General features: G+C 44.4%; 4 protein-coding genes across 4 annotated transcripts in view; 1 reads left to right on the plus strand and 3 right to left on the minus strand.

The window, feature by feature from the left end:
• LOC127592026 (pleckstrin homology domain-containing family G member 1) overlaps nt 1-4,959 on the minus strand; it is a 44,633-nt gene extending 39,674 nt beyond the window's left edge. The window contains exons 1-3 of the mRNA XM_052052411.1: nt 4,831-4,959; nt 4,350-4,453; nt 3,709-3,826 (exon numbers count right to left, since the gene is read on the minus strand). Coding sequence (XP_051908371.1) covers nt 3,709-3,715 — 7 coding nt within the window. The 5' untranslated portion in view covers nt 3,716-3,826; nt 4,350-4,453; nt 4,831-4,959. The remainder of the gene's footprint in view (nt 1-3,708; nt 3,827-4,349; nt 4,454-4,830) is intronic.
• A 381-nt stretch (nt 4,960-5,340) lies between these two features.
• erh (ERH mRNA splicing and mitosis factor) lies at nt 5,341-6,723 on the plus strand. The gene is made up of 4 exons (XM_052052487.1): nt 5,341-5,504; nt 5,711-5,798; nt 5,968-6,088; nt 6,149-6,723. The coding sequence occupies exons 1-4, from the start codon at nt 5,502-5,504 to the stop codon at nt 6,249-6,251; spliced, it is 315 nt and encodes a 104-aa protein (XP_051908447.1). The 5' UTR covers nt 5,341-5,501; the 3' UTR covers nt 6,252-6,723.
• acat2 (acetyl-CoA acetyltransferase 2) lies at nt 6,681-9,953 on the minus strand. Its single transcript, XM_052052488.1, has 9 exons — nt 9,802-9,953; nt 9,019-9,153; nt 8,766-8,947; nt 8,519-8,636; nt 8,206-8,349; nt 7,931-8,053; nt 7,705-7,859; nt 7,514-7,624; nt 6,681-7,448 (listed from the first exon to the last, which is right to left on the minus strand). Exons 1-9 carry the CDS (start codon nt 9,848-9,850, stop codon nt 7,278-7,280), a joined length of 1,188 nt encoding a protein of 395 aa, XP_051908448.1. The 5' UTR covers nt 9,851-9,953; the 3' UTR covers nt 6,681-7,277.
• Nucleotides 9,954-10,174: 221 nt separating this feature from the next.
• On the minus strand, nt 10,175-15,422 carry wtap (WT1 associated protein). Its single transcript, XM_052052467.1, has 8 exons — nt 15,245-15,422; nt 14,740-14,777; nt 14,601-14,656; nt 14,009-14,067; nt 13,773-13,891; nt 13,411-13,589; nt 11,627-11,781; nt 10,175-11,282 (listed from the first exon to the last, which is right to left on the minus strand). The coding sequence occupies exons 2-8, from the start codon at nt 14,767-14,769 to the stop codon at nt 10,675-10,677; spliced, it is 1,206 nt and encodes a 401-aa protein (XP_051908427.1). The 5' UTR covers nt 14,770-14,777; nt 15,245-15,422; the 3' UTR covers nt 10,175-10,674.
• Nucleotides 15,423-16,109: the final 687 nt, after the last annotated feature.

The raw sequence follows: 16,109 nt of genomic DNA on the forward strand, positions 1-16,109 counted from the left end.
TTTTTCTCAGTCAATTCTCAATGATTTTCAGGGACTTTGTGGTTCTCTGAAAGTGAGGGAGGTCTCATTGTTGCGGGAATTTAGCCATTCATGCACTTGTACTCCCCGCCCGAGGGACAAGATGTGGAATCCCTCCCATTTAGCAGAAGAAAGAAAGTGATCCCGATGTAAAAGACTCAACCGCGAACGATGTGTACAGCCACCCTTTGAAGAAAATACTTCCTCGTGGAATTTAGTTTCAAGTTCTGTCTGTCTAATTTAGCGAGGCTGGCGTTTGGGGATTTTCGGACCTGAATCGGATTTTTCATCCTTTCGCGAAAAACATTCCTCGTAGCATTTGTACTTTCCGATTCAAAGTTACTATCTAGCCATTACGCTCGAACGTTCAGTGCATGTTGCACTCACAACAATTGCCAGAAGGAGAGCCATAAATCTTATCGGCACACCTACTTGGGTCCCTAAGTGGTCGTTAGGGGCTAAAGGGACCCTTCTTAGTCAGCGTCCACCACTGCAAAGTGCCAGCCTTTAATTCTTTCCCATTCTAAGAGTGACACAGATCTTTTCGTATGCTCTCATTAACGTGAGCAAATCAGGGAGAGAGGAAACAGGATGTCTGAAAATATTCAACAGATGTACCAGATGTGTTTTTTTTTTCTGAGGAAACTAATGAGTAAAGCGCTCAGAGATAAGTGGACGGCAAAACAAGGACAAGATCTAAAATGGTCCACATCTGATGTGGGGGTCAGGCAGTTGTTGCAGGTGCATTTTTTTTTTTTTTGGTTTCAAGAAAAAAAAAAGCCCCACGTGTGAATCTATTCCACCAGGCACCTCTGACACTCATATGGACCGCAACAATAGTCCTTTTCTCTCCTCTGCCTCACGCTTGGCTGGGCTCCCTGAATAGCAAACCATCCATACTTTCGACACCCACCTCCCCCACACACACAATTGGTATTGAGACGATCGTATGTGTTGGGCAGCCTTTTAGATATACGACAATACTCAACTGAAACTTGAAAACTAATAATAAAATTAATAATAATAATAATCACACAAGTTCAACAGACCTCATCTGTGAGTCAAACACATGCAGTATATGGAGCAGTCCGACTAAGAACATTGCAACACTGCCCTCGTCAGAAAATTTGAGGGACTTACAAAACGAGCGCCCCTAGGCCAAAATGTGACGTTCAAACTACGCTTGCAAAAGATTAAAATCCGAGAAATCGCCCGAACGATGAAGTGGGCAAAATTAGCATCACCCTCAATCTTTTCCTATTCCTCCAGCTCACTTTTGTTACACAAACAAAATATCAACTAAGCCTTGCAAAACCATATTCAAGTATTTAATTTTTTTTTTTAACTTCAATATTCTTTTAAAATGAAGTAAACAGCTCAAAAGTCGCAAAATACATTTTTTGGAGAGAAAGCTACTTGACAAACTTTTTTTCTTTCCCGCAATAAATCTGATTCAAACACGCCCCCCCCCAAAAAAAAAACATTAACCGCAGCCAGTGTTTTTTTTAAATGGAGTTTTGTGTGTGTACGCGTGCCTACATTCGTGTGCGTCTCATAAGAAGTGGGCGAGTTCCAAAAAAGATCCATTTATCTTCAGTCTACATGCTGTAACATCGCGGACACTCACACACAACAAGCGGAGAAACAAGTAAGGCTTTCCCTTATTTCAGCTCATTCGTCTTATTGATGTTTCAAGTTTTTTTAAGTTTAAATCACTCCACTTGTTGCGCTTATTATTATTATTATTTTTTTGTAATGCAAAGCCATGTACAATTTGTATGGAGCTGTGACATCGGGAAAAACTTTGCTACCGTATTTCATTCATTAGCGTGGATAAAGGAAAAAATATGTATCGATATACAGTATATATATACATGAATAAACTATTTGAATTGCAAATATGGCTTTCGAGCAGCTATTGTTGACAACTCAGTATTTAAAGGGCAGCGGTTTTCATCCGGTCGCAGAGCAAGTTGTCTTGCCGTGATAAGAGACTTGAAGTGATGTAAGGGTCCTTATCTCAATCGACATTAACAGCACCGGTGTTCTTTTTTTTTTTTTAACCCATGCACAAGCCTAAGTTATTTCATCCCCATGAAAGGGAAAAAGAAAGGAGATCGTTGCACAACTTACAGTGAATGTACGTTTTCCACGCGTCCACATGACACTGAGGCACTCGTTTGCTCAGCAGCCATACATTTGGATCGAACCATCTATGGAAATAAGCGTTGATGCTGTCAAAGTGGCACACGCATCAGGTCAAAGAATCGTTCAGAAAAGAGCTAAGAGGCCTTCCAAGAAGCATTTTCCCATGGCGACGTTGCATCACTTGTTGCTAGGCAGAGCTCATGACCAGTGGCCCCATCATCCAACTTTAAAAAGATGAATATGCCATTCACGCGAAGTATAGCCGTTAGAATGGGAACCAGAGGTAGTGGAGCAGTTTGCTGGACAGCGAGTCAGCATGATTGACTCATTGCCACATTTCCACACCTTTTCCCATCCTCACCACAAGCTGAATTATCGACTTGTCTTCCAGCGACTCAACTCGAGCATCGGGAGCCATGGACGATAACTCAAAGCCAGAAGCCGAAGCAGTGGCGGGGACATCGGCGGAGGGGACGTCCCTGCAGTGGACGTTGGAGGCGGACAGCAGCCAAGACGACGACAACCCGGTGACTCTCGAGGTGACGGCCGAGGGTTTGAACGAGCTGATGAGGAACATGGAGACCATGCTGTCGGATGTGGAGGAGCTGAGGAGCCAGTGCAGCATCCAGGCCAGAGAGCTACTCGAAGCTGCCATGGAGCTGAAGCAACAGCAGGATGAGCTGAAGGAGAGCTACAAAGAACTGGCGGCGGATATGCAAGAGATCATGGACGCCATGGATGACCTGTGCATCAGCAAGAGTGCCTTCGAGGCCAGAGAGAAGGATATGGAGAAGCTCGGCGAGGAATTTTGAAGGATGCAAAGTGACGTCCGGCTTTGTGGGCGGAGAGTGAGGAACTGTGGTTTGATTATTTAAATGTGTCACCTGAAGCGCGTTGATTATTGTTTGGAACTCTAAAAATGGCATGATGAGCATATGACTTCCATTTCGGGTAACAATAAAATGAACAACTGCTTATTTCGTCTTTCATAGTTGTGTATTAGTAACTCTATCAGCCCAAATTGTTCTCTTGATTGCTTTTCAGTAACTATTTACATTTTAATTCAAATAAACATTGAACAGTATCATTTGAGTTGACCTTATTTTGCAAGCTAAAACAGCTTTTCAGGGACAGCAGTTACTCCAGTGGACATCTTATGCTATCAAGTTACAGGGTGCATGAAAGGGATAAATCCGATTAATCTATTAATCGACAAAATAAATGACAGATGATTTAATGATCAATCCGAATAAATGGTTGTTGCAGGATAAATTTTATCCTCCTGATTATTGTTTCTATCGGGGACTATTTTTGTTCAAAATCATCGCGATGCACTCAACACCTAAAACATGAGTCCTTGGATCATAAAGACCCCATTTACACGTGAGCGTCAACTTAAGCCACATGATTATCTGCCAAGGGAAATATATATATATATATATATATATATATATATTGCCATAGAGTGGTCAATTCAAAAGTATGTGACGCTGTCTGCGCCTAATTTGCTGTAGTTATCTTAGGAATTAAATGGTAACCTACCTCCCATTCTTAGGTATGGATGTTGTCTGGATGGGGTCACTGCCGCTAACGGATTTGGGAGAGCCAGATGTCCGGGATACCGTACCACAGTGGTATGAAGAATGCTTCCGTTTATATTCTGTTAAGAAAAGATAATAATTGGTCAACTGAAAACTTGGGTGTCTCATCATGCCTGAAAACAAACAACAACAAAAACCTTCCCAATTTTTGCAAGTGCTTGCATCCTGGTAGAAATGAAAATAAGTGTCCCAAACTTAACCACCCGAAATTCACTCACTGGCACTAATTTCATCAAACCAACTTGGACATTCGGTCAATAATGACAAGAGCCACAAAGAGTCTCAGGAAGCCATGAACAAAATAGAACAGGAAGTCAGACATTTTGTTTTCAAGTAGCCATTTTGATGACCTCCGAGGCTTTACTTTGACAAAGTGGAATTTGCCTGATTGGACAGATGCGGGCTAAATCAGAAAGCTCTTTTGTGTTTACCTTTTAACGTGAGTGAAGAATGACAACAGTATTTTTTTTTCATTTTGAGGATTCACCATGAAAACGGGCCTCACATTTTTGTTCATTTGAACGGAATTTATTTCCACTTCAATTAATCTCCCACTGCAGATGTGATTCATAATTTATTTACCTTGTCCTTCGCAGCACTGGGGAGATCCAGCCCCTCCTGCTCCACAGACCATGTGCTAGCTTGTCCTCACTACTGTCTGAACTTGGGCCTCTGCCGCTTACACTCTGGAGTAATTGCACACCATTAGCAAAGCTGTGATTGGAATCGAATTCGCTCAGCGTTCGTGATGTATTTTCCACATTTATTTAAAGAGGTAGAAGACGCAAATTCTGCTTTTGAAAAGACGCAAAAAAATTGTACTACCGGCATGGAGGTACGCGAATCTTCAAAGCAGCCCAGAAACGTATGAATGTCCCTGGTAAATCCACTTAAGGGTGATTGCTAGACTGCTAATAGTGACAACCGCCATTGTATGACTCACGGCAAAATAAACGATTCTAAATACCCGACACATCACGCTGAAATAACAAATTCAGAGCCAAACTACTGTAATCACGGTAAAATATCTAAAATAACTCTTTGGAAAGTCAAGTTTACTTACCTTTATGTCACCTTTCCTTGACCTTTGTTGGATGATGTCATCGTTAGCGTCGGGACAAATTAATTGGACTCCGTTTTTCCTAAGACGTCATCTTTCAGCGGCAAGAATTGCTGACGTACATCTCGAGTTTGCCTGAAAAATATTTGTTTAATAATAAAAAGAAAAAGGGAAAAAAAGAAACTGATTCCAATTGTGGTTGATGCGAAAGTTTTCATTATGTTTGGGATTTCCCATTCTCCAAGAACTAATGAAATGTGTTTGTGGGTAAGCGTGAGAGGTCGACGCCGGCACTCGAGATTTTGAAGGTCTCGGATGATGTGTGCATGGCAACACTTCGAAGCAGAGATATGATTGGAGATAATACAAAATATAGAAATAATCCATAAATGACTGGAAATCGCGCGGCCAAAACACAAGCTATGAAATGACGACAGAACACTGCTGGAAATAAACGTAATACTGTACTGTAATACTGCACAGTGAAATTCGGGGCTCTAAACGTTTTATTTTGAAACCCTTTCGCTTGATACCGGAAATGTAATGACATCTCTTCCCCTCGCGATCTTGCCGTAAACAGCTTCAACGCACAAGACATTTCTCGAGCATAGAGTGTTGTTTCATCCCAGATTTTTCGTACCAGAATTTAAACTAGGATTCAATTTAACACGAACATGGTGAGTGATTTTTCTTGTTTTGTGCTTGAACAAATAAATGTGCACCCAGTCAATCGGATGGGCAGCTGCAGGCAAGCTAACGAGCTAGCCGGGTTACTGAGACAAACGTGCTGTGCAAATGTAAAAATCACCAAACAAAGTAATATTGTTTTTGTATTGATCATACTTACATTTTTGTGGCATTCATCTCACCTTTCATTTCCCAGTCGCACACGATCCTGTTGGTTCAGCCCACCAAGAGACCCGAAGGCCGGACATACGCTGACTACGAGTCGGTGAATGAATGCATGGAAGGTCTGGACGCTTTACCGTCAAAACCTCTTAACTCGCTATAAAACTACCCGTGGATTATCTTGAACGAGAAAAGTTTGCAAATTTCCTGCTATTTAGTAACTGTCTCAACCAAAATGCTATTCAAAGTCCATATCGCACAGTTTTTAAACAGCTGCATCTTTTCTCACAGGTGTGTGCAAAATGTACGAAGAGCATCTCAAGAGGATGAACCCCAACAGCCCGTCTATCACATACGATATTAGCCAGTTGTTTGACTTCATTGATGACTTGGCAGACCTGAGCTGTCTTGTGTAAGTGTTTTAAGTGTGAATTTGCAGTCCTACAAATTTTGAACGTGGCCTTTTTTTCAGTTACAGAGCGGACACCCAAACGTACCAGCCGTACAACAAAGACTGGATCAAGGAGAAGATTTACGTCCTATTGAGACGTCAAGCTCACCAAGCGGGGAAGTAGTGAGACCGATGTCACCGTTGTTCTTCGATACACATCCCAAAGGAGTCGATGAAACACGGCTACATTTCGAAAACTTCTCTTGAGATTTGTGTGATGGAGGACAAGGGGATGCTTTAAATGAGAGGATGTCCATTTTTTTTTCGGGGGCAGTCTGGGTCTGGCGGTGGCCCTTTGGTTTCTAACTGGGTTAACTTTTTTTTTTTACTTGCTATTCTCGGTTACGCGTCCAAGTCAGTTTCCGTGCTGTGGAATTTCAATTAAAATTGTTATGGAGTGACGACACAAAATTTACAAGAGTTGTATTTTGTTTTTGTTATTCTGACTACTGTGGTTACTTTAGTGACACTTAATACTGTTTTGTTTTCTTTTTTTGCAAACTTTTTTTCTTTTTTTTACACAATGTATCGGATTCCTATGATTCAAACATCATTTTGGCTATGGAACTGTTCTTTAATAAACAACTTGAAAGCGATCACTTTTTGCAATCTGTGGCCCTGTGCGTACATCATTGAATGAATTCGTCCAAAATGCATTAATACTCGATAGGAAAATACTTCTATTATTATATTAACCCTGTTGCATGAATTTTTTTGACTACTGGTTAGTTAGAAACCCAACAGAGGGTATAGTGATCACAAATTTCACAATTGCGAGACTCATAAAGGCGATTGTTCTTCCATTGTCTTAACAAAATGTTCTCATAAGATTTTTTGCAATCAGAATATTTTTTTGGAAGGAAAAAAAACCCAACTCAGCATTACTCCCTCCCATCACCCACAAATAAAGATTGATGCCTTTCTTGAAAGTAGGCCGCTTTTTAATTTTGTCACATGGTAGCTATATTTAACCCTTTCAGGGACAGCAGTTATGACAGTGGACAGCTTATGGTATCAATTCTGAACGATAGTCCGTTCATGTTTACAGGAAATGGATGCGGAATGTGAAGTTTGAAGCAACAAGAAGGCCCCGGCAATGACACTTAACCATGAAGCACTCTCTTACACTGAAGGGATCAATAATGCGCCATCAGAGCCTCTCCACGCACATGGCGATGCCCATGCCTCCTCCGATGCACAGAGACGCCACGCCCGTCCTGCCACCGGTCCTCTGGAGCGTGTGCAGCAGCGTCACCAGAACCCTGCAGCCCGACATGCCGATGGGATGACCCAGTGAGATGGCGCCGCCATTCACGTTCACCTGCAGCGGGAAATTTGGTTTCGCGGTGCCACGTCAAGTCTCATTTCTTGATTTGAAAAAGGTACCTTTTCTTCTTTCAGTCCGAGCTCTTTAACAACGGCGACGGACTGCGCGGCAAAGGCCTCGTTGATCTCGAAGAGATCGACCTGATCCAGTTGCCACCCTGCCTTCTCCACCTAAAATAAGAAAGACATTTTTTGGGGGGTGGCAACAAATGGTCAAGATGAAGATTGAATGTAAAGTTCCCACTTCTCACCGCTTTCCTGATGGCGGGTATGGGTCCGGTGCCCATGACGGACGGGTCGAGCCCAGCTTGAGCCCACGACACGATTCTGGCCATGGCCCGCAGGCCCCGCCTTGAGGCCTCCGATTGGCTCATGAGCACGGCGGCGGCCGCGCCGTCGTTAATACCTACGGCGTGAGGACGCAGGTTGGCAAATATCCCGTTCCAAGAGTTTATTTGTGTGGGACGTCACGCTCACCTGAAGCGTTGCCGGCGGTGACGGTACCGCTGGCGTCTTTAATGAAACACGGCCTAAGTTTGGACATGCTCTCGAGACTGCTGCCATGCCGAGGGAACTCGTCCGTCTTCACCTCCACCGTGCCTGAAGAAGTTTGATCAGTTTTTTTTTAATGCTTCCCTTTAGTTTAGTTTTCATGAGCAACGTTTGAATATCATTATCTTTGTCTTATGTCCCAGGGTATAAAACTAATCATCATCAGCGTGAAACTGTGAAATGCTCAAGTTGTTACGTGCCTTTCCTGGACGGAACCACAACTGGGACAATCTCCTGAAGGAAGTATCCCGCTTTCTGCGCCGCTTCCGCCTTATTCTGCGAGCGGACGGCGAAGACGTCCTGCGCCTCTCGACTGACGTCCCACTGCTTGGCCACATTCTCCGCTGAGGGGCGGGGACACACACACCACATATTAATGCCAAAAAATGTTCCGAAATTATTATCTTGGTCTCTTTTTTAAAAATATATATATTACAAAAAACATTTAAACAGGGGGTGTGTAGACTTTTTATATCCACTTCATATGATTTCAATCCTTTCGCACCGCCATACCTGTGATGCCCATGTGGTAGCCGTGAAAAGCGTCGGTCAAACCGTCGGCCAACATGGAGTCCTGGAGGGAAGCGTCTCCCATTTTCACTCCGGCTCGCATGTGCAACGTGTGAGGAGCCTGAAAAGGGAAAACAATTCACATGATGTCACGCAACTCCTTCCCGATTTTGATGAAAGAACAATAGAGAAAGTGAGTGTAGACTGTAGTTTTTTTCTCTACTATGTTGTCAGCCACTGCAATCCTCACCCTGCTCATACTCTCCATGCCTCCTGCCACCACCACAGTGGACTCCCCGGTCTGGATGGACTGAGCTCCCAAACACACAGCTTTCAGCCCAGAGCCGCACACCATCTGGCAGCTCCATGCCGGGACCGAGTAGGGAATGCCTGCACCGACGCTAGCCTGACGTGCCGGGTTCTGCCCGTGCCCTCCGAGACAGATGGCAAAGGAAATATTAATGAGTGGATGTTGACCATGCCAACTTGGCCGCTGGTAGTACCTGCCGTCAGGACGTGCCCAATGATGACCTCGGACACGTCTTCTGGCTGCACTGCAGCCCGCTTTAGGACATCCTTTATCACCACAGAACACAGATCATGCAAAGGCACCGTGGACAGAGAACCGTTCAAGGACCCTTTAGTGGGAAAAATTGAAATGTAAGGCAACATACTGCACATGGATTCTGTTTTGTGTGAAGACGGGGTAGTTGCTCATCCAGGTACATCTTAGAAATATTAAAATAGGAACCACAAATTAATATATACTGTAAAGTATGCCAATTCATAAATGTTAAACTGTGACACAAAACATATAATCTTTATATTTCACATATCATGATTGGTTTAACATTAACATTTTTTTACTTTCCCAAAATATTAAAACCAAACAGTTGTTGACAGTCATTTACGATGTCAATGATTTCCTGGTCCAATGTGCTCGTATGTTGTCAGTAACCAATCACATCGTGTCATTTCCGTGGCCCTATGAATATTCGCCAATCACAGCCTTCGACACAGAGCAGACGCTCAGATGCAGCCAATAGAAACACAGTATGACCGAACGTCATGAATTGACTAATTTCAATTCAGCTGGGGAAAAACATTTTATTTCAATATAACGACACAATTTAATACGATTAACATTGGATTTCGAGTTAACTTCCAGGTGAATCGGTTGAGAGGACGACGAGCCACAGTCAAGATGAACTCAATGAGAAAAATACTTAAAATGGAGGGAGTGGCTTAAATGAATGATAGTGGTGTGGAAAGTGTGTGTATTTTACCTATTGGTGTCCGCGCGGCAGAGACGATGACAACAGGATCCTTATTCATGCCGATGAAACGTTGCCTTGGATGCAGTATGCTGCTTTCTTCGACTGGGCTGTACTGTCCCGTTGTGGGTAAACTTTGCAGCAGATCCTGTTGACACGGCTGCTGTTATTGGAGTGGAAAGGCATGCCAGCGACACCAGGTGTTGTGGAGGTGGTAGCGCTCGTTATAAATCCAAGCACATGCCTTTTGTCGTGAAAATATCTATTAACACCAGTTAATTGGAAAAATAACACTTTATAATACTCTGATAAAGCAGCTAGTCTGTTTTTAAGCAATGAATGCGTTTCATGTCAATGTATTGATCAAGAGTAATTAATAAGTGGCTTTTACTTTGTATTAAAATTCTTTATTGGTATTTGGTCAGTACATGAAAAGGACTGGAGTCCAAATATGAACATCTCTTAGAAACTACTCACAGAATCTTTTGAACTTTTTTTTCAAATGAAAGTTTAAAATTGAAATAAAAAATATGAACACAGGTCAAGACCTTAAGTGAGATGTTTATGCCGCTTAATTATTGGACTTGACAAATTACAACAGCGGATGTGAGTGGCCAACTCAAATCAACAGCAGAATGGAACATACTAAAGTTGATGAGGGTTTTTTTGTCTGAAATGAAAATTCCACTCAATTGTGTCTAACATTAACCATTTCCCATGTTCCCAAATGTGAAGCAAAAGGGGAAAGATAGGAAAGCAAAATGCCTGACAGCAATTCTGCATTACACACTATGCATTTGTCATCGTGTTCTGTATTTTAAAAAAAAATAGAAGAAGGGGTGGGGGGGACAGGAAAAAAGAAAAGAGACCCCCTCCAAGGGTACATTACAAAACGGCGCCGTCGCTTGTGGTGGAGTCCAGGCCGTTTTGAGCATGCCGTGAAGTCCTGGTGCCCTTGGTGACCTGGGCAGCAGCCTTGTCCTCGTGGGGGTCAGTGGTGGAGTCCGTGTCATTCGAGTGCTGAGTCAATGAGGTCTCGCTGCCCGTCGGAGAGTCCACGCTCTCGTACCCTGCGCTCAAAGCAACGGGCGCCCCCGCCCGGCCGCCGTGGCTCCCCGACACCTCCTCCGAGTGGTTGGACAGTTTGGTCTCGGCTTCTCCGGGGCTGGACGCCATGGGTGACATGGCAAAGTCTTCATCGGTACTGCTGACCTCCCGGTACAGGCTGCCGCCTTTCTGGGAAGGGGCCCCCTTGCTGGGCCCGTTGGACACCCTCCCGAAGTCTTTGGCGGCGGGGTCTGAGGGGGCGGCGGCCGACTCGGGCTGAGTGGCCGGCTCGGCGGCGGCTGACGCCCTGCTGGGCCCCGCGGAGACCCCCTGAGGAGGCTGGGTGAGCTGCTGCCGGGTGTCCTTGAGTTGCTGCTGAAGCACAAGGATGGTGCTCTGCATGCCTTCCACCTCCTCATCCAGCTGGATGATGAAGTCATTCAGCTCTATGGGGGTGGGGGGGGGGGGGGTCAACCGGCATCACAACGTCAATAGCACAAAGGGCTCATAGCAGTGATGGACGATGATGAGCAGGAAAACGCCTCCTTGTTTCACTTCACTTAATAGTTTGTCTGCCATCTTAAAATGGCGGTCATGTTGAGAGATGTCAAAATTAACCGGCAATGAATATCCGACCGAACTAGTCAAAATCAGTTTCAAAAAGGTTGGCGAATACATTCATCTCTCAGGTGACATTACTTAATTGTTTTTTTTTTGTCCATCACGAAACATTTCAAAATAAGATTCTAAAAACTACTGGAGAGCGATTGTCCTTTTGTCACGTTCTCACCATCTTGGCTGCTCTTCAGTTCCTCGCTGTACTTCTTCTGCAGCGCCAGCTCGGCCTCCAGCTGGGCGATGCGCCCCTGCGACTGCTGCTTCCCCAGCTCCTGGTTTTCCTGGATCAGCATCCGACACTTGGCCATCAGCTTCTTGCCCGTCTGGCTGCAAGGGAAACAAGGCTGACATCACATGAGGAACCAGGAGACAAAAAAAACATGGCGAGGCCGAGGCATCCCAGCGACAACATTCAAAACGACCATTAAATTGTATCAACAAAGAGAAAGTGGAGAGAAACTGGTCATTTCGGGGGGGAAATAAAAAAAATTAAAAAACACTTTTGGACACAAATAAAACAAAGCCTATGTAAATGAAAAGACTCTTAAGAGTAAACAGATGCAAGCCGGTACACACTTGGATGAAATGTGATGAAATGGGAGTCCCCTCAGTACATTCGGAATTCAACACGAGCACAATTTGGCTCCGTCATATTGGCCATACGGTCCCAGAAAAAAAAAAAGGGGGGGGGGGCAATTGGAACACTACGAGTTTAAAAAGATTACTGAGGGGCGGCTTTGTGAGGTCATGGCTTTGAACATAGCACAAAACAGTCAAAAGAGCCAAAACAATGCTACAACAGTCCTGTTGGTTGTACAATATGAATCTTGCACCACAGACATTTCAATATATTATTGTTTTTAAAAAAATTAATCTGCATTCCTGAGGAACCAAGTGACTCTCAATGCAGCTGAAAACAATGGATGTTTCCGTCCCTGGACCTTTAGCAACTCACAGCGCTTAATTGAGGACGTGGGGTTTCAAACCCGAAAGGCACTGTAGGTTATGTCACTGAATAAGAACGTTAATTCACGGGAGGGGGAGGTGGGGGCACAAAATAGCTGCGAGAGAGAAGGATCATGAGCTCGAGTCAACACACAAATACAAGCGGGTACATCATCATCAGCTTGAAAGAACATTTTGCATTGACAGCTTGTACTGGCGGGCTTTCGCCTCGGTGTTCAGAAAACACGCCGCTCGACGTCGACGGCGCGCGCCAACGAGCCCGACGGTCAGAAAACAAGTCACAAAAATAGCAACAAACAGAAAACATGGAAACACACTACGTACCATGAATGAGAGGGTAGGGAAATGGGGGAGGGGGACAGTGGACCCTCGCGCCTCGATCCCAAAAGTACATTGCGGGGCGAGGTCGTGGCTCCGCCCACAGTTTTAAGTCTTACTTTTAAACTCGCGCTGCTGCGGTATCTAGACTGTCCCACAAGTCAGTACGCTTCTCAGGTACACGCGTGGGCCTGTTCCACAGTTTAGACGAGTACGACAATTGTCTTTAAAGGCTTCCAATTGCGCTTTTTCAGCTAGCCGCCCCCCCTATTTTAAGCTGTCGACTGTCTGCTTTGAGCTGAGGAGGCGGATGGGGTGGCCATATCCGGGTGGTAAAGGGACAAGTCTTCAGGAATAGTCCAGACTCCTCAGGCCCCGTGATGCCGATGAGAGGGGTGGGACGGGGTGGGACACAAGTCTCACCTGACCATACTGTCTTTTTTCCCCCCTTTTCTTTTTTTTTAATGAAGTTAATGGCCTGCAGCTGGCGCAGCACAGATCAAAATCACCAATGTTTTTTTTTTTGGTTTGGTAGTTTGACTGGTTTTAGTCAGTTTCCCTCCCCCCACCGTGGTTGCTGCAGTGAGAGTGGTGGGGGCGTGCAGAAGTCTTGACTTCTATTGGGGGAGGTGGCGGTTTTGGGAGGGGGGGTGTTATTTCGATTGTCGTTACCTATCAGGTGTAAATTTCCAGGCACTCAGTTCATTTTGGGCCTGCTCCAGTTTGTCTTTAGTCTGTTCCAGTTCAGTCTTCATTTTGAGGAAAAACAAGTTGATGGCCGGGTCCACCATGGATGAGCGCAGTTGGGCCGCGCTGGGCTGCTGGGCTTGCTTCAGGTACTGGATGTGCGTCTAAGGGGAGAAACAAAACGCTTACTGGGTTGCAAGGGAGACATGTGGCCAATGACGCTGCTTTAACTGATGACACCCAAAAATTATCCACAGGCAAAAAAAACACAATCACCATCGCTCATCTTATCCACTCCACTTACGCCTATAATGTTGCCATCGATAAGAACAGAAAGATTTACGTACTGTGCACTCCTGCTCCTTGGTGGCAAGCCGCATGACCAAGATGTTCTCCCTGCGGGCAGAGTCCTGCTGCTGCTGCTTGAGTTTCTCCTCGGATTCCTTCAGGCCTGGTACATCATTGGCTAGCGGTCCCGGAGAGAAGAAAGTAAAGGTGTCAGGAAACTAACCCTCAGCCATCATCGACACGTGTATGATTGGCATCAAGAGTCACATAAGTGTGACAGAGTTTGTGTACTTACAACAAAGCTCAGCATATTTGGCCTCCAGGACCTGCACATACGACTCGTGCTGTTTCCACCTAATAACAGGAGAATACATGTGACGCGAGGTTCCTCGAACCAACAGGATATCCCACCAGCGATGTAATCCAGTGAAAAAGCTCTTTTTAAAATCCACCCCAAATAGGGATGTTCACTTGTAAAGACATTTGGAGTATTTTAAGTGTTCACGACCCCAACCAAATTCTATCAAAAAAGTGTAAACGTGAGCCTGTCTGTCATAAATTAGACTGCAACAAAAATGTCAAGCGATTTGTAGCTTTAGTACTTTTTTTTTGCTTCATCTTACATCAACATGTGGACTGTACTTAAGCATTTAATTTAGACACACACACATATGACTGAATGTCTGAAATGAAGCAGATGTTTACTTTCCATATTTCCAGCCATTGCATTCCACCACACGGCCATGGAAGGGGGCAAAACTAAGATTTTTGACATGAGGCCTTTCTAGTCTACTGATTTTGATCACTGATGCATGGCTGAAGTAACATGTCCCCCGCGATAAACGCGGGTTCACTGTAATGCATGTGTATAAAATGTGTGTATATACCGTGTGCACAGCTCCTCTCGGGTCAAGGTTTTCATATCAGATTCACTGAGGCGAACCTTGAAGAATAAATAACAAAGGACAGTCAATATTCAGTTGCCATAACAGAATGTAGGATCGGATTCGGGTGAAATAAGCTCACCTTTTTGGGCAAAGGCTCCTCGTTGGTCATTGTTAACTCTGCGGGTAGGGGAGGCACGGTTAGCAAAACAAATGATTTAAACACACGACAATGCAGTTAAGCTCGTCGAAATGTTTTTTGAAATGCATTCTTTTGCTGAGCACGGCGTTGAAGCGGGACGCTAAGGGGAAGGCGAAGCTACCGGCTAGCACAGAGCGTCCGGAGCGTCGCGAGTGTGGCAGCTAGCAACTTAGCACGACACCCATACTAAGCTAATGTTAACGCTCGCCCGCTGACTATGCGTCGCCCCCGCTGCTCGATTACACGCATTTATGTTGGCTTATGGCGCGTGGCTTCCACAACCCCCCCGGTTTAAAAGCAACAATCATACCAATATCGCCTATGTTCTCGGCACCTTGTTATCACAAAATGGCGGTGAAGGAAACGACTCCCTCCCTCGCTCCTTCTCCTCAAACGAGCCCACGGTCGGGCTGCACGAAACGAGAGGCCTTCACAAGCCACTTACCAGCTCCCCCTCCACCTCCCGTTTGCGGTGGTGGTCTCCGGGCGTCTCGGCTGGAAAGATTCGTTCACGGCGTGGCGTCGAAGGCGAGGTTATATTTAGGCGAGGAGCTCTGTCATGTTGTTTTGCGAGGGTCGGACACAAGCGGAATGGAGCAGGCGAGTTGGATGGCGGCCACCTCCTGCCGAGTCACACAAAGAGCGCAGCAAGGGCAAAAAATTAGACGTATCACTCTCCAAATATTTAGTGACACACAATGAACATTTCCGCATTATGGACACCAGCTAAAGTTTAAAGTATTATTCGGAACTGTTTATTGTGCGACTGTATTCCATCGTTTCTTCGTTAAATTTTGCTGCTGTAGATTGCAAATTTCTCCATTGTGGGACAGATAAAGGTTTTCTTATCTTATCTTATTCAATTTAAGTAATTATTTTCATGTGTCAAAACTTGTTCAAACCATTTCAACTTTAGCTCATTTAAGATACCATGGGAACTATTGTTTTCGAACTGTCCAAATGTTCATATTCACAATTTGAATTTTCATGTCCAAATTTGTTTGTTTTGAAGAGAGAAATTCCTTTACTCTGATAGACGATCTTTGAAGATCAGTCTGGCGTTTTTGAAGATTTTTGCCTTTTTAAGTGTACAAACTATTTACAAATATTTACTTCATACAAACAATATTTGTATTTTCTATTTTATCTGCAGCGCTTATTAAAATAGTGACATTTAAAATGGGCATAAAACATTATACATACATTTTATTATTCCGACATACTACACAATATGAAAAAATGTTACGTGTGTATAATATAATGTATAAGGTTTTAAATGTAATTCAGAAATACGAAATCCATTCAATACG

The sequence above is a fragment of the Hippocampus zosterae genome, chromosome 19 (assembly GCF_025434085.1).
Source record: "Hippocampus zosterae strain Florida chromosome 19, ASM2543408v3, whole genome shotgun sequence".
Taxonomy (NCBI): domain Eukaryota; kingdom Metazoa; phylum Chordata; class Actinopteri; order Syngnathiformes; family Syngnathidae; genus Hippocampus; species Hippocampus zosterae.